The 20379-nt window shown below is 46.5% G+C and overlaps 1 protein-coding gene across 1 annotated transcript; it reads left to right on the top strand.

Annotated features, from left to right (window-relative positions):
• The first annotated feature begins 244 nt into the window (after positions 1–244).
• On the top strand, positions 245–18339 carry LOC118968573 (uncharacterized). Its single transcript, XM_036999517.2, has 3 exons — positions 245–280; positions 601–1332; positions 4678–18339. Exons 1-3 carry the CDS (start codon positions 245–247, stop codon positions 4717–4719), a joined length of 810 nt encoding a protein of 269 aa, XP_036855412.1. The 3' UTR covers positions 4720–18339.
• The last annotated feature ends 2040 nt before the right edge of the window (positions 18340–20379 follow it).

Genomic DNA, 20379 nt, shown 5'->3' on the forward strand with positions numbered 1-20379 from the left:
CTGGTATCTGGAAGCTGGCTTGGTACTATCAGCTAGTCCTGATGTTGTACTGAACATAAACAACCCAAGGTCATGCAGCAGTTTGTCCCCATGAATAATTTTAGACTGCGGAAACCCCTGAGGTTAGAATTAATCCCAAGGAGAAATAGATAGGGAAGGGGCTTTGCTGAATTCGGCAGAGCATAATCCAACCTAGAAGCTCTTAGATTAAGTTTTAGCTGCGAAGCTGCCATGGAGACTCTAAATGGAAATTGTTGCAGCTGGAGTAAGTATTGCTAGCGTAAGTATTATAGTAGATGTTTACAGGGCTCACCAATTTAACATGAGTTTTGGTATCAGATAGACCTGGCGTCAAAACTCCATTCTACTTTTTATTATAAGTACTTCTTGGCTCCGCGACACCTCCCGCCGTCTCCTCCCGCCGCCTCCGGAGGCCCGTCCTCTCCAGGGACCTGACGCCTTTTTCCCACGCAGGCCTCCTCGCAGCATTAGCAGCACATGATCACACTAAGTGGCCGCCCCCCACGCGGCAGGCACCAGCGGAGGGCGGCGGCGTAGGCAGGGGCGAGCAGCGGTGTAAGCAGTGCGGGGTGGACGCAGTGTCGGCGGGCGGCGGCGGGAGCGGGTTGTGGTGAGCGGAAGGCGTCGGTGGTGGGCGGCAGCATCTGCTGCTGCGGGCGGGGACAGGATGGAGGCAGCGTCTGCGGCGGGTGGCTGCAGGGGCCGCGCTTTGGCGGAGGGAGGCGGCGGTGGGTATCGGAGGCGGGCGGCGGCTGTCCGCCTGTAGGGCCAGCGGTGCGAAGGCGGGCGGCGTCGGCTGCCTGGGTTGAAGGACGAAACCTCCCCCTTACGACGCTGCCCCTCCACCAGCCCACAGGGCTCGTGGCCGCTGCCGCCGACAGAGGCTGCCCACCTCCGTCGACCAACGCCGCCTGCTGCCCTCGCCCACCCACGTCGCCTCTCGTCTCTGCCTCAGCTGCCCACCTGCAGACAGCAGCCTCGGACGCCCCTCAGCGCCCGCCCCCCAGACACCGCCCGTCCCTGCAGCGCCAACAGCTGACGCCAACACCGCCTCCTCAACCAAGCCGCGGGCTCCAAGGCCGCCTCCATCCGCCAAAGCGCAGCCACCGCCGCAGAGGCTGCCGCCCTTCTGCCCCCACCACCGCCCGCCAGTGCTTTCTCCCGCTGACACCGACGTCGCTGCCTTCGCCAACACTCACCGACGCCCAGCGCCCCCCACTGACAGACGCCCCCAGACTCCTACCGCCGCCAACCGGGGCCCCGTGCCAAGGAACTAGCTCCCTCGCCGCCTTGCAGCAGCCTCTGCTCATAGTAAGTAGCCGCCCCCACGTTGGCTTTTTGAAGAGGGAGTTTGGGGGTGGTGTGTGTGCCCTGGGAGGAAAGTCGAAAGCTATGGGTGGCCGTTGGAAAGCTATGAGAGGAGCACGCACCTACCCAGCCAAGAAGGTGACCGGGCCTCAGGCCGGAGCTCTCCAGACCCGCCAGCTTCTCTGACTGCAGGTAATGGTTTCCGTGTCAGGTCTGTGGGCACAAGGGCATGGGCGCTGCGAGGGTGCATCCCTGGGCGAGGGGTACTCCTGCACTCCCAACCAGTCAGTGCTGGAGTCCAGGGGGTGTGTAGGTCCCTGCGGCTGCGTGGTGGCAGCCTGGCCCATTGGTGAGTGGGTCGCCATGTTGTCGGTTCCCCACCTTCATGTGTACATGTGTGTGTGTTAGCTCTTACATGTGTCTGCATGTGTGGTGTTGCGTGTGTGTTAAAGCACTGTGCAGCCTGGGACAGTGTTTGTGTCTGTGGGTGCCTGTGCACTAGTAGAGCTTGAGGAAGGCAGCTGGCTCCCAAAAACCGCCTAGCAGAAAAGTCAGGTGGGGAGAGTTTGGGGCAGGCTGCTGGGGAGATTGGCCTCAGCAGGGAGGCCCCTGGAGCATGAATAGCCACAGGTGAGAGCATCCTTCCCACCCCCTTGCACGGGGCAGGTTCTCTGCAAATTAGGGCTTCCCCTGTGACCCATCCTCCCTGCCTTGGAAAAAAAGCCATCTGCTAGTACCCTTCTTAGTGCTGAATGCAGTAAAAAGTGACAAATGCCTGTTCCTGCAGAACTGAACCCCCGTGGAATGATTTGGCTTTGGGGTTCAGTTCTGCAGGAACAGGCATTTGTCACTTTTTACTGCATTCGGAACTTAGGGAGGAAGCTGAGGGAGAAGAGATCTACTAGCACACCTTTGTGTCTGTCTAGTAGATTAAAAGCATTTAACAGTGATGGAGGCAGAGACTTTTTTCTTGCTTTTACCTCTTAGGAAAATGACGCTGTCTTAGGTCGTCACACTGATACATTGAACAGTTTGTTTGAAATACATCTTTCTCAGTGTTTAGTAGAAAAAAATTGCTGCTGAAATTTTAGAGGTTCCTTAGCACATGAAATCTGGAGAAACTTCTTAACTGAATTTTGTAGTGCATTAACTTTTAGACATGTAAAAAATTGATGACAAATCAGTTTGGAGAGGAATCTTCCCAAGGTTAATTGTGTGCTTTCATGTACTTTTTAAACCTGTCTAATAAAAGTTTAGTCTGCTTTAAATGGCTTAATGTCATCTCCAGGCACATCATAGTTACTTTTTGTGAAAAGCTGGGTGATGCCCTCAACAGCCATTGAAGTATGGAGGCTGCTGGCTGCAGTGTGTTGTTTGGGTTTCTGTGTCCTTGTAGTTTTCTTGACTCTTTCCTTCCTGCCCACTATTTACTTCCAGGGCTTTCTTGAGTTTCACTTGTCTGCTGCCAATTATTTCTAACTTGATTTTTCTCCTCCATTTGTTGTTGGTTTGTAAGTCCTGCAATTAGGAGGTTAGCCATATTTATTGCACTTCTGCAAAAAGCCAGGCTTGGTGTTGGTACATTCTGTAATCATCTGTAATACTTAAAATAGTCTTGACCTAGAATTGTTCATCTTTATTTTCCAAGTGAGTAGACTGTCAAGCTTCAATGGTCAGGAGGCCAAAATAACAAATGCATTTATTTATTTGGGATCAAAGAAATATAACTCATGGCCCACAAATATGTATAGCAACCCAAATAGTCTTCACTAGGGAGCAAATGTCAGGGGATTTTAGAGCTAGAAAGGCTATGCTTGTATACATGGTTTACAAAGTGTGTTGATTGGCCTAGGTGGCAGAAAACTCTCTTGGCTAAACACAGTTGGATTCTAAGGCCCTGGCTCAGCCACAAGCCCCTCCTGGAGCATGGCGCAGGTGTTGGTGCAGAGTCCTGGGCATGTGTGGGGTTTAGCCCCTTTCAGAAGTCCAAATACATGGATCAAAAGGCTGGTAACAATGGGCTTGACTCACTTCAACTTTTGTCTCTGCAAACGGTTCTGGCAGCAGTTCCCCATCCATCAGAGTGACGATGAGGCTGGGAACCTTCTTTCCTGTGGGAGAAGCAGGTGGTACCCATATTAAAGCAGCAAATTCTGCACTTTTACTCTGCACAGTAAACATTCTTCCTGGAGAGGTCAGCAAACCCAGGTGCTTCCTGAGCCAGGTTCCTTAGGAGTCCCCAATTTCAAATTTGGAAACACTCAGCAAATTAACATGGCATGCAGGTTTCAAGAATACATATTTTTTTCCATCAAGGAAAACCAAACAACCTATTTGGGACACTAAGATCTTCAGGACTCTGATCAGTCCTCCTGTGAAGTCCTCACCATCTGCCAAGGACAGAACTCTCTGCATCCTTGGTGCTCCCAGAGCACATGTTCCCTGCTCTCTGGGACACTGGGCACTTAGCAAGCCTGGGGAGGGCAGAGCCTCCATTCCTGATCCTCCCATCTCCTACCACCTAGCATATCACCAGGCACAGTGGGGCTACTCAGTCAGTGTTTCTGCATCTATTTTAATATAAAATGAATGTTACCTGGATAAACAGTCAAGATCCAATTCTTCATCAACATTAAATTCACAAAAATTCACTCATGAAATTTCAGTCATGTTTGTTCAAAATGGTCATTCAGAGGTTTTTTATTTTGTTCATTTTGGGTTTTTTTCCAATTGATAAACAGGTATCAGACAATAAACATTCCAGCAATAAAGGGGGGAAGTATGCAAAAACAAACAAACAAAAAAACAGAGTATGCATGCAACAATGCAAAATAAAATAATTATGAGAGGGTAAACTTAAGTATAAAAACTTCTAAGTGATAATAAAAGATGGCTCTAAGATGAACCTTAAAATGTGGTCAATAAAACTAATACCACAACATTAATTACATTTAGCCAACTATGAACTGGCCCATGCTCACTGAGAAATGTTAAGTATGTTTTACAGATCACCTCATTAGGAAAGTAACAGAAGATAAGATTTTAAGGTTTTCAAATTATCAATGAAAGTATTGACCATTTAACTCTTAGTATATGAGAGCATCATGAGTTCATCTCCACAGAGTGCCAGAATACATGGTGTGTCTCCCCAACACTGACCCGTGTCAAAGAACCACAAACAATTCTTGTTCTTCTCCTAAAAAAACTTTATACCGAAATACATACCATAAGATGCACAAATCATAAAACTCCATGAATTCTGACATACGTACACACTCACATAATCATTGTCTAGATCAAGATGTCAAATATTCTCACTTATTTTCTCACCCTTCACCTACTTCATAGATACTTTCGCCAAGGAGATGTACAGATGGCCAACAGACATAAAAAGATGCTCAGTATCACTCACCACCTGGGAAATGCAAGTCTAAACCCTATGAGATGTCATTCACATCAGCCAGAATGGCCACCATCCAAGAGACAAAAAGAACAAGTGCTGGCGAGAATGTGGAGACAAGGGAACCCTCGGACACTGATGATGGGATGGCAAGTTGATGTAGCCACCATGGAAAGCAGAATGAAGGTTTCTCAGGGAACAACTGTGCTCTCTATAATGCTAAGGGATGAAGGAGGACACTGAATGGTGGCTTACTAAGAAGGCTAAATGGAGTTACCTACCTACCTGGTGTGACCCTGGAGATAGAGAACAGCAGATGTTTGCAGAAATGGATCAAGCAGAACTTTGATGAGTTGACTTAAGACACACAAAGTTGTTCCCTTTGGAGACCTTGTAGGGAAAACAAAAGTGTCACTAAGAGTGTAAGCCAAACTTACTGGGCTTCCCCACTAAGGAGGGACAGTCCACTAGCAGATTGTTGTTTTTCCAAGGCAGGGAGGATGGGTCACAGCGGAAGCCCTGATTTACAGGCAACCTGCCACGTGCAAAGGGGTGGGAAGGATGCTCTCACCTGTGGTTATTCATGCTCCAGGGTCTCCATGCTGAGGCCAATCTCCCCAGCAGTCTGCCCCAACCTAGCCCCCTGACTGCTAGGCAGTTTTGGGGAGCCAGCTGCCTTCCTCAAGCTCTACTAGTGCACAGGCACCCACAGACACACACACTGCCCCAGACTGCACAGTGCTTTAACACACACACAACACCACACACGCAGACATGGTGCAAGAGCTAACTCACATGGACACATGAAGGCGGGGAACGGACAACAAGGCGACCCACTCACCAATGGGCCAGGATGCCTCCACGCAGCCGCAGGGACCTACACACCCCCTGGACTCCCGTGCTGACCCGTTGGGTACACAGGAGCACCCCTCCCCTGCAGATGCACCCTCGCAGCGCCCATGCCCACATGCCCATGGACCTGACACGGAAACCATTACCTGCAGTCAGAGAAGCTGGCGGGTCTGGAGAGCTCCTGGCTGAGACCAGGTCACCTTCCTGCCTGGGTGAGTGCGTGTACTGCCCATAGCTTTCCAACGCCCACCTGTACCTTTCAACTTTCCTTCCAGGGCCCATGCACCACCCCCAAACTCCCTCATCAAAAAGCCAACGTGGGGGTGGCCACTTACTGTGAGCTGCTGCTGCAAGGAGAAGAGGCCTGCTTGAGGAAGAGGGCACTGGGTCCCTGGCAGGGGGTCGGGGAATCTGAGGCTGGCGGGAGGAGGTTGCAGTAGAAGGCCGCAGGTCATTGGTGGTGGAGGTCAATGACCAGCGGAGCAGGGCATTGGCAAGCGATGGGCGGTGTCAGCGGGAGAAGGCCTTGGCAGCGGTGGTGACTGCAAGCATGGGGGAGGTGTCAACGGAGGCATCAGCAGGCGGGGACAGGCAGGTGGCTGCACTTTGATGGAGAGGTGGTGGTGGGCACCAGAAGCAGGCGGCGGCCTCAGAGTCCGGCTGCCTTGGTGTCTGCAGCTTGGCTGGCGAGGGCGCGTCAACCACTAGCGTGGCAGTGACAGGTGGTGTCTGGGTGGGGCGGGCGCTGAGGGACGTCTGAGGCTGCTGTCTTCACGTGGGCAGCTGAGGCAGAGGCGAGAGGCGACATGGATGGGCTTGTGCAGAAGGCAGTGTTGGTCGGTGGAGACTGTTCACGGTGTGGGTTGGTGGGGGAGGTTTTGGCCTTCAACCCAGGCAGTCTATGCTGCTCGCTTCCTCACCGCTGGCCCAGAGGCGGGCAGCCCTCACCTGGCCTCCAGCCACCGCCTGTCTCCGTTACCCACGGCGGCCTCCCTCCGCCAAAGCACAGCCCCTGCATCCACCCGCAGCAGACATTGCCTCCAGCCTGCCCCCGCTCACAGCCGTCGCCTTTCGCTCACCACCATCTGCTCCTGCCCCCCGACTGCCGCCACCCATCTTCGCTGTCCCCCTCACTGCCGACACCGCCCACCGCTGATGCCCGCCACGTGGGGGAGCGGCCACTTACCATGATCATGTGCTGCTGCTGGGAGAAGGCCTGCGTGGGAAAAAGGCGTCAGGTCCCTGGCGAGGATGGGCCCCTCGGAGGCTGCGGGAGGTGGCCGGTGGCGGTGGTGGGCAGCACCAGCGGCGTCAGTGGGAGAACGCATGGGGCGGGTGGCTACAGGCAGCGTTTTGGCGGTGAGAGCGGCAGGCACCTGGTTAAGGCCGCATCGGCAGGCGTGGGAGGGGGGCGATGTCTGTGGGTGGGGCAGGCGCTGACAACGTCGGAAGCTGCGGTCTGCAGATGGGCTGGGAGAGGGAAGTGAGACAACTCTGGGTGGGCGACCCCGGCGGGCGGCGACGGGAGTCAGAGGTGGGCAGCTGTGGTGGTGGACTGTGTGGTTTCCTGTGGGATTGGGGGATGTGGCATAATGGGACGGTGTCGGCCCTCAACCCATGCCCCAGCTGCAGCATGCCTCCGCGCCTCAGAGTTGGGTGCCCATGCCACCCGCAGCCGCAGCTGGTCTCCCATGTCTACCCGCCGCCTCCCTCCGCACCAGCGCAGCCACTGGCAGCCAGAAGCCGCTTCCCTCCAGTACCCGCCCGTTACCTCCCGCTGACACCCTCCCCACACTCCTGTGTCCCCACCGCCGCCAGCCAATGATTTCGCTGACCCGGCCATCGCTGTCTCCTAATTCTCTCCCAGGGGCGAGGGCAAGCGATGTGTGGGCTGGGGGCGCTGGCAGGGTGCGCTGCGTGCCCGGCGTGGAGAGCCGGAAAAGTCTCAGAAGGTAGAGGCGCACAACCGTGGCAGCAACGGTGGCCGGGCAGGTGAGCCGCACGTGTGTGTGCTAAAGCAACTACCCGGTGTGTGGCAGCGACTGCCTACCTGCCTCCACCAACCCACACACAACCTCAGGCTGCTGTGTGCCACCAGCCTGAGGGCCAGAGCACCTGCTAGCAAGGTCCTTCCATCGTGACCCCCAGGACACCTGGCACATTAGAATATTTAGCATTAGAATAAAACTTTTTAGAGGGCATGGCTGCCTCCAGTACATGCAACGTACAAGCCCAGAGCAAGTATAGCCTATACTGTAGTGTGTGTGTGGTGTATTTGAGCTGTGAAGTCACTGGAATCGCAATCCCTGTCCTCATCTGGTACAAGGTAAGGAAGAGTTACTATGGAGTCCAAAGGACACCTCTTGCCTGGTGACGGACAACCTAGCCAGTCAGACTTGGGGTGGCCCAGAAAAGCAGGAAGTCACTGGCTGAGTTCTGGTATCTCCTCAGTACAGAAGATGCTGGAGAATACAAGTGCCATGCATCCAGTTCCCAAGGACAGGTTTCAGCACCAGCAAAAATGATAGTGGTTAAGGCATTATGTGAAACACCACTGAAAAAAAGTGAACATGCTGAGCTATAAACCTGCAGAAAATATTAGTTTGCATAGCTAAAAGTAGTCAGGGAGAACAGCCCCTTTCTTGCTTAATGACCAATTTCTTTTCATCCAATTCACTAGTATTTTAGTTATATTCACTGATTTTACATAGAAAAATACAAAATAGAGATTAACACATCAACTATAAAACCTTATTGTGTATTTACAGAAGAAAAGCATGCATATACTTAGAATCTTTTACCACACATGCACCCCCCCACACACAGAAACCAGTCTAGGCTACACTTGCTCTGGGGTTGTATGTTGCATGTGTTGGAGGCAGCCATGCTCTCTAAAAAGTGTGTTTCTAATGCTAGAACTTGGAGGAATACAGAGAAGTCTATATCCCTACACAAAGTATTCACCAGAATACTGGGGAAACTAGAACTAAATGATCCAGTTCAATCAGCATCCAGGTTTCAACTGTCAGCAGTTTTGGACTCAGGGGGCAAGCCAAAGAGTTTGGGGGACATTCAATTGTGAGCTGAGAACTATTCTGTGGTGCAAGTTTCAACAACAAGGTGTGCACAACAAAGTAAGTACTTGGCTCTGCATGTTAGTAGCAGTTGAGTACTCATCTGAAGCTGAAGTTTTGCTTCTAATAATGTGTCACCTTAACATTGTTGAGTATATCTTGGGTCCTAAAGCTTATGATAATGACAAGAAACTGGATAAGTTCACAAACCTAGAAGAGATCATTCAGGTACTGGATAAAGATTCTTCTCTGGACAGTTTACAACTGCTACATCTAATTTTCAAATGGCTGAGTCCATATCCCATTTTATGGGAGGAAGTTTATTATAAATCTTTCTCCTTGAAGTGGTTTGGTATTTTACTTTTAAAGAACCATCTGGAAATGTTTGTGTTTCCTGTTTAAGCTATCTCAAAAAATAAATGAAAATTTTTTACTGGGATTAAACCTGATGTTTTTCCATAATCAAATGTCTTTTAGGCTATGTTCTATTACACAGGTGCCAAAGTAACCAAAAAGCTAAAATGTATGTACCTACAATAATGTGATCAGTTTCTCAAACATTGTAACATTGCATACCAAAAATTCATCAGTCCATTACATGCAATTATTAATGACAATGTCAAACATTACAATTTTTGCAAAAATATAAGTGTGCTCTTATCTCTTCCATCTCTCATTTTTTCAGTGTCTTCATCATTTTGAAAGGATCATGCTTTGAACAAACAGCAGTTAATGTAGAAACAAGGAACATCTCAATTTTCTCACTGCTAACTCAGCTTACTGAGCCAGTTTCACAATTCTCACATTCCTGAGTCCTAGGAGAAAATGCTAGTTTAGAGTGTTAAAATTGATGCAGATTAGAGTGTAAAGGGTAATTATAAATTAGCACAAAATCCTACAGAGTGTTTTTAGCACCATTAATCAACACCCACCTAGGTATACACTTGTTTAGTGAGAGCTGAGATTTCAAGGAGTTAAAAAATATCTAAAATATGCTCTTCTAGTTAAGTAATAAAAAATGCAGTTTGTCTTCTAATCAGGTTTGTGGGTTTTCAAGGAAAAATACCCAATATGTCATTCAAGCATAACTTTTATTTTATACTACAGAATTATTTAAATCCTATACTCTCGAGGAGAACATCTTTTAAACACTTGTGGTTTTTATATTTTTTTATCTTTGTGTCAGTGCTGTTGTGTACCTGTTCTTGTTGAGACTGATCTGTTTTCTTTCTCCTCCCTTGGTTCTTGTAAAGGCTGCTGCCTGTGGCACCATGGTTCCCACTTTCAATACAGGATGCTGCTGGTGTTCCCTCCTCTTTTGTCTGTCAGACTCCTAGATTCAAAGAGGCCACTCAGATGAATCTGCTCATGAGCACAGAGGGGTTCTTGGTTCTTCAAGTTTTGCAAGCCTGCTCTATTAATTAAAGCCCCTCTGCCTTTTTTTCTCTCCTTCCTGATGATGTGAAGTCAGTGGCAGCCTGGAAGGGCAGTAAGCTAAAGGGAGAAGGCAGTCAAAGACAAGCATCTGTGCTATAGGTGGTGAGGAAGGTAGTTCCCGCAGATGCTGAATGTGAAAGGAGACTCATGGGTGGTGCAGGGCAGATAGGACCAGATTCCTGGGCCCCTGGATTTAGAGGTGCCTGCAGGGTTGCTGGGAGAGTGGATCCATCTGGAGAAGGGGGTTTGTATGGGTTGCACAGGCTTTGGGGTCTCACTAGCATTTGGCATATGCCATGGGTGCACTCTTGCAGAGGAAGAGCATGTGGAGTTAGAGGACAGAGTCTGAGAAGCAGGAACTGTATAGTTAGAAGCAAAGTCTGGAGACTCTGTTGTCATAAAAGGTGAGGAAAGTGGTGCTTCATTATCAAGAAAGAACTGAAAGCATCAAACACTCCTGAGGGGTTAGTGAGATACATAGAGAAAACAGCACCATCTGAGACTGTAAAGAGGGCTTCTTCCTGAAGATGCAGGGCATAGTGGGCCGAGTACAGTGACCACACACAGGCCTTAACTGCTACCATTCTACAGGTGGCACAAGTACACAGTTCTGCAGATCACACGATGCAGACGAGGAGGCTCCTGCTGGGCTCTGTGATGCGCCCTATAACCTCCAGTATTCTCCTCATTTCATATTTGTCACTTGACTTTCAGAGTCCTGTGCCATTGAATTTTGGCTCAACTAGATGGTAAGCCATGTCCTGAGCCCATGTGATTCACTAGAGTTGACCACTAAGGCTAGATATTTATTATAAAGTGATAAACCATCCTCCCTAAATCCTCTCTATAATTTCCAAATAGCTAGCATGGCAAGGCAATTCCTGTAAAGGAGAACCTCTCCCAGGGTCACTCATTTTATTTTTTTTAGCTTTTGTTTAGTAATTATACCGCACTCAGGAGTTGGTACTATTAAGGGAATTTTTCACTTGTGGGGCACTATATATTTTTCACAGCATTTACAAACTGTTTTCCTCTAAAATCATGGGGTAAAATAAACTTGTGGGTAAGGAGAATAAGGAAAAAAATGGATATATGGAATAGTACTGTGAAATACCCAATGTGTCTAACTTTTTTTTTTCAAAATCGATTATAAGATAAATGTACTTTTAAGGCACCCTTCATACAAATCACTCTTAATAAATTAACAACTTATACAAAGCCCTGTGAGACTCTGCAGGAATCCCATTTACTAAAGGGAAAATGACGCATTTATATTAACTTACTTCAGGTCACTTAAGATGTCAGTAATGTAAAGAAGGAAATCAGAACATATGCCACACACAAGAATTCTAATTCCTCCAAGTCTCAATTTTGTGATTTTCAAACTCTGTTGTACAGAGGAGTAACAAATTTAGTTTTCTCAGACTAGGGAAGGTAAGATTCATCTTATTTCTGCTCTGTTGGAAATAATGAAACCAAATTCAGTTTCACAGAATATTATCTGGAAGCAAACTGAGCCCATTTGCTGTGTAAGGAAGTCTCTTTGCCAGCCGATGTTCATAAGATGAATATACAGGTGAAAGATAAGCAATTTATTTTTATTTCATACTGAGAATGGCAATTTAAACTATAGTGCATTTGTCCTTTGAAGGAAATGCAAAATATAGTTCAAATATCTTTCTATTTTTGTCAATATAAAAATAAGTAATATAAATAGTAATCCAATTTTGAGCTATGGGACAAGTGTAGCAATCACATATTTCACAATGATGTTATTATCAGTATATATACACAGGTGAGTTTCAGAAACTACATTCCAGTCCCACTTACTTTGTGACTTATACCTGGAGTACCATTACCCAGAAAATCAGTCAGGCATTAATAGCTATAAATGGGAAATATACAAGCTGAAATTCTACAATGGGCACTGAATACCACACTCTTAAGTGTATAAAAGCAATAATAAAGAGTGCAAAAATATGGAAATATTATTTTCAAGCTGGAAGGAATCTTTGAAAAATATCTAATCAAAATCCTTTATTTCACATCTAAGTTATAAAAAAAAAAGAGAAAGATCCCTGCTAGTGGCTCCCTATACTTACAAGGGCTCCTAAGTGCCATGTGTAAATTTCAACAGAGGACAGCAACTATGGGAAGCACAGTGAATCACATGAAGTAACTCACCCAGAAACACGGGACAAGTAAGTGTTCCAGGAGTGTAAAAAAGAAAAAGAAAAAGAAAAGTCTCTCAAAGTTCTACTGCCTACCTGCCTATCTATCATATGCCTCTTAACACAAAAAAACTTCCTGTCACATAGTAAGTGGTAATTAAGTGTTAACAGTTTATTGTTTTTTGAAATAAGGTTTTATAGTGTGGTTCAACCTACCCTAGTCTCAGAGGCATTTATGGGCCCATTTAAATATGGACAATCAGTGAAAAAGAAAAAAATCACATAGGCTTACTTCATTCCTCAGATAAAAAAAACATGAGGAGTCTGTGCAGTCTGAGCCTCAAAGTGGTTTGTTAAGATTCCAGTGATTAGGTAACCCTCTATTTGAAAAATAAAACAACTTTTAACTTAGCAATTACACTTTTAGAAATGTACTCCAAGGACATGATTACATGCATAAAGACAATAGCAATAAGGGTGCTCTTTATAGGATTGTTTGTGGTGGCTAAAAAGCTGGAATCAAACTGAATGGCCAACAGCATGAAATGTATCAAATAAACCATGTCAGCATTCTCCTAGAAGAGCACTTAACATGAAGATATCCTCACAAGCACTGTGCAATGGAAAAGCAGATTCTAGAGCTTTAAGAACACATGGTACTAAGTAAATATAGATAACCCCACATTCTCCAACTTTCCCAATTTTTCTTCCACCTGGTCATGCTATCCCATTCAACAGGTAATCTCTGATCTTCAGTTTACCTGACGTCTCAGTAGCAACTGACATACGAACTCCGTCTTGAAAACCACTCTCTTATGTTGGCCAATTCCACCCTTGCCTTTTTTTGTCTACAATTTTTTAAATTATTAATAAAGTTTTATTTTTATTTTTTAACTTTCTCTGGGCTGTGGGCTTTTATATATTTATTTTATTAAGGTATGATTGATATACACTCTTATGAAGGTTTCATATTAAAAAACAATGTGGCTACCACACTCACTCACATTACCAAGTCCCCACTCATACCCCAATGCAGTCACTGTCCATCAGTGCAGCAAGTTGCCAGAGATCTACTATGTCCCTTCTCTGTGATACACTGTTCTCCCCATGATCCCCCACACCATGTGTACTAAACATAATACCCCTCAGGCCCCTTCTCCCTCCCTCCCCACCTGCCCTCCCACAGCCCTCCTCTTTGGTAACCACTAGTTCATTCTTGGAGTCTCTGAGTCTGCTGCTATTTTGTTCCTTCAGTTTTGCTTCATTGTTATACTCCATGAATGAGGGAAATCATTTGGCATTTATCTTTTTCCGCCTGGCTTATTTCACTGAGCATAATGTCTTCCAGTTCCATCCATGTTGTTGCAAATGGTAGGATTTGTTTCTTTCTTATGGCTTTATGGTATTCCACTGTATATATGTACCACATCTTCTTTATCCATTCATCTACAGATGGACATTTAGGTTGCTTCCATACCTTGGCTATTGTAAGAAGTGCTGCGATGAATAGGGGTGCATATGTCTTTTTGAATCTGAGAAGTTGTATTCTTTGGGTATATTCCAAAAAGTGGGATTCCAGTGTCAAATGGTATTTCTATTTTTAGTTTTTTGAGGAACCTCCATATTGCTTTCCACAATGGTTGAACTAGCTTACATTCCCACCAGCAGTGTAGAAGGGTTCCCCTTTCTCTGCATCCTCGCCAACATTTGTTGTTCTTAGTCTTTTTGATGCTGGCCACCCTTACTGGTGTGGGGTGATATCTCATTGTGGTTTTAATTTGCATTTCCCTGATGATTAGTGATGTGGAGCATCTTTTCATGTGTCTGTTGACCATCTGAATTTCTTCTTTGGAGAACCATCTCTTCATATCCTCTGCCCATTTGTTAATCAGGTTATTTGCTTTTTGGGTGTTGAGGCATGTAAGTTCTTTATATATTTTGGATGTTAATCCCTTGTCGGATATGTCATTTACAAATATATTCTCCCATACTGTAGGATGCCTTTTTGTTTTGTTGATGATGTCCTTTGCTGTACAAATAAAGTTTTATTTTTTTACAACAGTTTAACACTCACAGAAATATTGAGGGGGAGGTACAGAGATTTCTTGTATACCTTCTGCTCTGCCACGCACAGGCTCCCCAATTGACAGCAACCCCCGGCCACCAGAGTGGTGCATTTGTTACAGTTGAAGAGCCTGCATCACACAACCATCACCTGAAGGCCATGGTTTACACCAGGGCTGATCTCTGGGGTCTCATACAGTTTGGAACACCCATTTGCTAGGCCTTTGTCAAGCTTTGCCTTTACTGCCTAACATGAAATGCTGGCATCCTTCCAGGCCCAGGACTGGACCTTCTCATCTTCCATTCTCCACATTTGGAGATTTTCACACCCTTAGCTTTGATTATTCTCTGTACACAGATAACTCAAATATTTATAATCTTCATGGAACTGCTCATCCAAGCTCAGACCACATGTCTGACAATGCAGCGGTGGTCCTCTTGGTTATTTAAACAGCACTTCAAACTGAATGTATCTAAAATGAGACAAATTATTACTCTCTGAATCACCCACTTCAAACTGCTTCAAACTGGTCACAGCCTAGTGCTTTTTCAGAGGTTCCTAACTCTGAATGCATCTGCTACCCATTTACTTATGCAAGACACAATAATTAATGCTATTCTTAATATTATCCTACACCCAACAACAAACACAATGTAAGTGCTGCCCATTTCCCAGAACTGCACTGGGTGGAGAGATTAAAGGATGGGTAGAACATGGTCCCTGAATCCAGCAAGCCAACAAGTAGTGGAGAAGAGAGAGAAGAAAGCAGTGCTAGCGCCCAGTATGCCAACTGGGCACAGAGTAATACCCAGTGAAGAGACAAACTCTGAGCCAAACTTGCAGGAGGAGGAGGAGGGACCCAGGCAAGAGAAAGGGGCTAGTGATGAGGGAGGGATCCTAAGCAAAGCAAAGGCCATACCAAATGGACATGTGGGAAACCCACAGTATTCTAGGAACTCTGTGTGCCTCTGTGGGAGTATTTCTAAGTGTGGGAATAGGTAGGAGATGACCTTGAATAGGGCATATTTTTTGGCACATAAGCCTTACTAAGGAGTTGGGCTCCTGTGTTGGCAGCCGCGCTCAGAAAATAGCGCCCAATGCAGGGCAGCCGGAAGGCCCCGAACTTCCTAATGACAAATCATCCCACACCACTAAACTACATGCTAATTGCGCCTTGGCATAAGGACCAATGAGACCCACCAAATGGTTATGCTAATAAGGCATATGGAGCCGCACCAACCAGGTCAGAGCATGAGAACTATATAAGCAAGCCTCTCCTTCCCCTCTGGGTCCTGCCCAACTCATTTGTTTCACAAAGAGCTGAAGAATAAAGCTTTCTGCAGAAGAATCCTGCTGTTGTTGCGTGCTGTTCTTGCCGGCGAGGACGGGGCGCGCGACAAGTGGTGCCGAATCCCGGGAACCAGAACATCACCGGCACAGGGAGGACCCTTCAGACATCTGGAGAGGATTCAGAACTGCAGGTCAGAAGAAAGCCCGGAGGGGTAAGTTCCGAGAGGCCCCTGCTTTTTAGGATGATGGTTGATGGTTCTCTGTAAATAAGGAGGCACCATGGGGAATGCACCGTCATTAGTCACGGCGCTGCAGACAGCTCTCAAAGAGCGAAACTTGAAGGTCTCCAGCAAAGTCTTAGGATCTTTTGTGAAGGAGATAGACCGTGTGGCCCCCTGGTTCATTTGTTCAGGGTCCCTCTCAATCCCGAGCTGGGACAAACTGGGGAAAGATCTTGATAGAGAGGAGGAGGAGGGTAGCCTGAGGGGAGGCACCAGGCCCCTCTGGAAACTGATTAGAGCTTGTCTGCAAGATGAGAGATGTGAAAAGGTAATAAAAGAAGGTCAGAGAGCATTGACAGATATCCAAGAGAGCATGTCAGAAACGGAACGGGAAACAGAGAGCGCGCGCGGCCGAAAAAAGGCCACAAAAACGAAGGTAAAGAAACCTCAGAGTGAGGGAGAAAGCCCGCCTAGGGCAAAAGCGAAAGAGCCCCGAGAAGCAAGTGACGATCGCCTCGGAGAAAATAGTAAATACCCCTGGAAAGAGTTGAGGGACCTCCAACTCTCCAATAGGGAATCTGAGGAGGAATTAACGTCCGCAGAGGAAGGGGAAGAAAATAAAACCGCAGAGTGTAGAAGTAAGGGAACCAGCAAAGTTGAAAAGCGGACCAAGGAAAAAATGAAAGCAGGGTGTCCCCCGACGCCCTTTGCCCCGCCACCTTACGTGAGTGGCGCACTCTCCTTTTGCCACCCAGATACTCTTCAGGCAATTAGACAAATGTTTCCTGTATTTGAGGATAATGGCGTACGCTCTCACCAGCCCCTGAGCCATAAACAAGTTAAGGAGTTAGCAGAATCCGTTCGGGCTTATGAAGTCAGTGCTAACTACACCATAGCACAAATTGAAAGACTAACAGAGACAGCCATGACACCCGCAGACTGGCAATATGTAACTAAGGCATGCCTTTCTAGTATGGGGCAATACATAGAATGGAAGGCATTGTGGCATGATATCAGCATGACCCAGGCACGCGCAAACGCGGCCGAAGGACAGCCTGCGTGGTCATATGATATGCTGACGGGCCAAGGACAGTGGGTAGCCAACCAGACCGCCTTTCCCTTACAGGTATACGCACAAATAAACACGTGCGCCGCCAAGGCATGGAAAGCCCTCACCAACAAAGGAGAAGTATCAGGCAATTTGACAAAAATTATTCAGGGGCTGAGCGAGCCATTTTCTGACTTTGTCGCTCGTATGATGGAGGCCGCAGGCAGAATATTTGGAGATCAGGAACAAGCAATGCCCCTAGTGGAGCAATTAGTATTTGAACAATGTACCAAGGAATGCAGACAGGCGATAACACCCTGGAAACAAAAAGGGATACATGCCTGGTTGAAAGCCTGTAGAGAAATAGGAGGACCACTCACCAACGCAGGCCTAGCCGCAGCCATATTACAGAGCCACAAACAAGCCAGGATCACTAACAGAAGTATTAAATGCTTTCACTAATCTGTCACGAGACCTGTCCCAGTATCTTTCAGGAAACTGGTCCCAGGACTTCGATGGGACACTAGAAGAGCTGCGGCGAGAAATTATCCACATCAACTCCACCCGTCTAGATATCTCCGTAGCGGAAGGTCTCTCTTCCTAGTTCCTCAGAGCTCTCTCCCACGTCAAGGAGTGGGCAGGCATGGCTGGGATGGGCGTGTTCCTGCTTGGAGGTCTCATGCTCTTACTCTGGTTGTTATGCAGACTCCGCAACCAACATAAGCAGGACAAGGTGATCCTTGCTCAAGCCCTAATGGCGATAGACGTTGGCGCCTCTCCCCAAGTGTGGCTCAACATGCTTAAGAAGGAAGCTCGGCTTTAGCTTGAGGTAGCTCTTGCACCCTGAGCCCATGTGGCACTGCACCAGACCCGAGTACCTCAATGCTTAATCACAGCTTTCTTTAAGAAGCTCATGGTGCAAGAGGGTTGAGAAAAAGGGTCCAAACCCTTTGTACCAAGCGGTCCCAACGCCAGCCAGAGGATGCGAGGCAAAGCACTGCAAGAGGTCTTGGACCCCTCTGAGAGGCATGCCTGACTGCATAGGGGTAGATGCCCAGAACCCCTCTCCAAAAAGGGGGCATCAGGAAGTATGATGGAGGTCAGGCCTCTGTCTCCGCCTATGCTGGCAAGTTCCGCCTTGAGCTTCTGTTAGACAAAAAAGGGGGAGATGTTGGCAGCCGCGCTCAGAAAATAGCGCCCAATGCAGGGCAGCCGGAAGGCCCCGAACTTCCTAATGACAAATCATCCCACACCACTAAACTACATGCTAATTGCGCCTTGGCATAAGGACCAATGAGACCCACCAAATGGTTATGCTAATAAGGCATATGGAGCCGCACCAACCAGGTCAGAGCATGAGAACTATATAAGCAAGCCTCTCCTTCCCCTCTGGGTCCTGCCCAACTCATTTGTTTCACAAAGAGCTGAAGAATAAAGCTTTCTGCAGAAGAATCCTGCTGTTGTTGCGTGCTGTTCTTGCCGGCGAGGACGGGGCGCGCGACACTCCTGTTGTGATGCTGGTGAGTTAAAATACATGATCACGATTATGCCCAAGAAAGAGCTCTATAGCACAAACAGGGATTAAATAATTCCCAAACAATCATAGCAAGCTTCCTCGCAGGACTACATGAAAAGCATAAAATTCCTTCAGTGCTCTCTGGAATCAATATAAAATACAAACATATGGAGAAAAATTGTGGAAAATGTTAGTAGCTGATGAAGGAATACAGTGGTTAAGACCAAAACTTTGGAGTCAGAAAAAAGAAAGATTATTTTTTAAATCTTGACACAACCAGTTAAAGGTCTATCATCTTAGAATGAGGCTTCCTGATTTTTGTGTTTCAGTTTTCTTTTCTTTCAAACAATGCTACCCTAGTTAGTGATTGGCTATGAAGAGCAAATAAACACCAATGCAGTTTAAGTGCCTAGCAAAGAATAGATGCTTAATAACTACTTTAAATAATTGAATATTATTTTGAAATGGTTTTTATGCATTCTGTCAGTTTGGATATTTGTATTTATTTGACATTTTATTAGAACTCTAACAAAATTGATATAATATTATGAAAACTCTTCTTTTGAGACAGCTTTCTAACCATATTTAACAGCAGTACCTAGTCATTCCAACTTTAAGAATTTATTTTTATGTGGCCCAAAAGACTTGATTTGGTTGTCAGATGTCTTGGAAAGAGCAAGAACATTGTGAGGAAAATAGGATCAAAACAAACAAAAAAGGAGTAAATCAGTTCAATTAAAATATTCCCTGGAGTCAAATTGATCATTAGATTATCAGTTCAGACTGAAGGACAATAATGACAAGATCAATCATATTGGACGTATTTCCAGTGTGCTCAAAAACAAAGCATTTGAGATCCCAGTACATATGTTTGGACGACTAACTCTGCCAGCTGTCCTATGAATGAGATTCCCAGAGGAACAAGTAAGTAAATCCCCCGAAAATCTGTGCACCATGAAGTTGATATTTCATATGCTCCCTTCCCTGCCTCCCTTAATCCATCTTCGCTATGTGGAAAGGAATAGAAAGGTCCTATGACAGATGTCCCCCATGAGTAGAAATGGTTTCATTCCAGTTGAGTTGGAGGCTCCAGCTACTGTCATCTTGGTTTGACTAATTAGATGCAACTATGTGCATACAGTTTGAAAGAGGGGCCGTGGGAAGATATCTGGGTGATAAGAAGGAGAAACAACTCAGTTTAATAAAAATGAGTATTTTTGAACAAAGGGCAATGGTATTAAAAACTCTCAAGTCCCCAGGACTCTGTTTTATTTATTCACTTTCAATGTTCAGATTCTGTGAACAGTTCTCATTTTGATTTGTGTAAGCCACTTGTATCCTTTACAAAAGAAGGCTGCTTCCCTAAGATGATTTCTTTTATATATCTCTTAGTGATTCAATGCCTACAACAATTTTCTTCTGAGCTCTCATAACTCTTCTGGATGTTTGCTGTCTTCCTTTCCTTTCATTCCGACTCCTGTTAGGTAGGGACTTCTCCCCCATTTGCCTGCCCGCCCAACCATCTGGTTACTGAATGTCACCCTAAGGCAGGGCTGCTGGACCAGTCTGGCCCTTTGAGTAGCAAAGGGAAAAGCAGATAAAGATGAGATCATTGCCCACTAGAATCCCTCCCTTGATAATAGTAACACTCTCCACTCAGCTCCTCCCTGCTCTGTCCTGAAGCCCTTGCCAGCGCTCAGTGTCAGTGATGAAGTGCAAGTGAATCAGATCTTAGTCTTCTGAGGAGCCAAAGGCCCACTTTTAGGGGGAAGAGACATTTCTTTTCACTCAGCCCTGTCCAGTTTGCTTCTATTGTCCCAGTACAATTATTTAGCATTTTTTATTTTCAAAAGTGCCCTGCTTTTGCAGGAAAAAATATGGGTGATGCACTTGTAGCATGTAAGTGAAAACATTAATTAAGCATTGGAAAAACTCATTGATCTCATGTCTGTTTTGCATTGCTGGCAGACAATAGC

This window comes from Manis javanica, chromosome 7 (assembly GCF_040802235.1).
Source record: "Manis javanica isolate MJ-LG chromosome 7, MJ_LKY, whole genome shotgun sequence".
Classification (NCBI taxonomy): domain Eukaryota; kingdom Metazoa; phylum Chordata; class Mammalia; order Pholidota; family Manidae; genus Manis; species Manis javanica.

What these genes read in the sequence shown, in the direction of transcription:
- LOC118968573 (XM_036999517.2), top strand. Translation starts at nt 245, where the DNA reads ATGGAAATTGTTGCAGCTGGAGTAAGTATTGCTAGC. An exon ending in CTGGAGTAAGTATTGCTAGC is followed by an intron (nt 281 to 600) that starts GTAAGTATTATA and finishes GGGTGGACGCAG; the next exon opens with TGTCGGCGGGCGGCGGCGGG. An exon ending in TGCAGCAGCCTCTGCTCATA is followed by an intron (nt 1,333 to 4,677) that starts GTAAGTAGCCGC and finishes CCTACTTCATAG; the next exon opens with ATACTTTCGCCAAGGAGATG.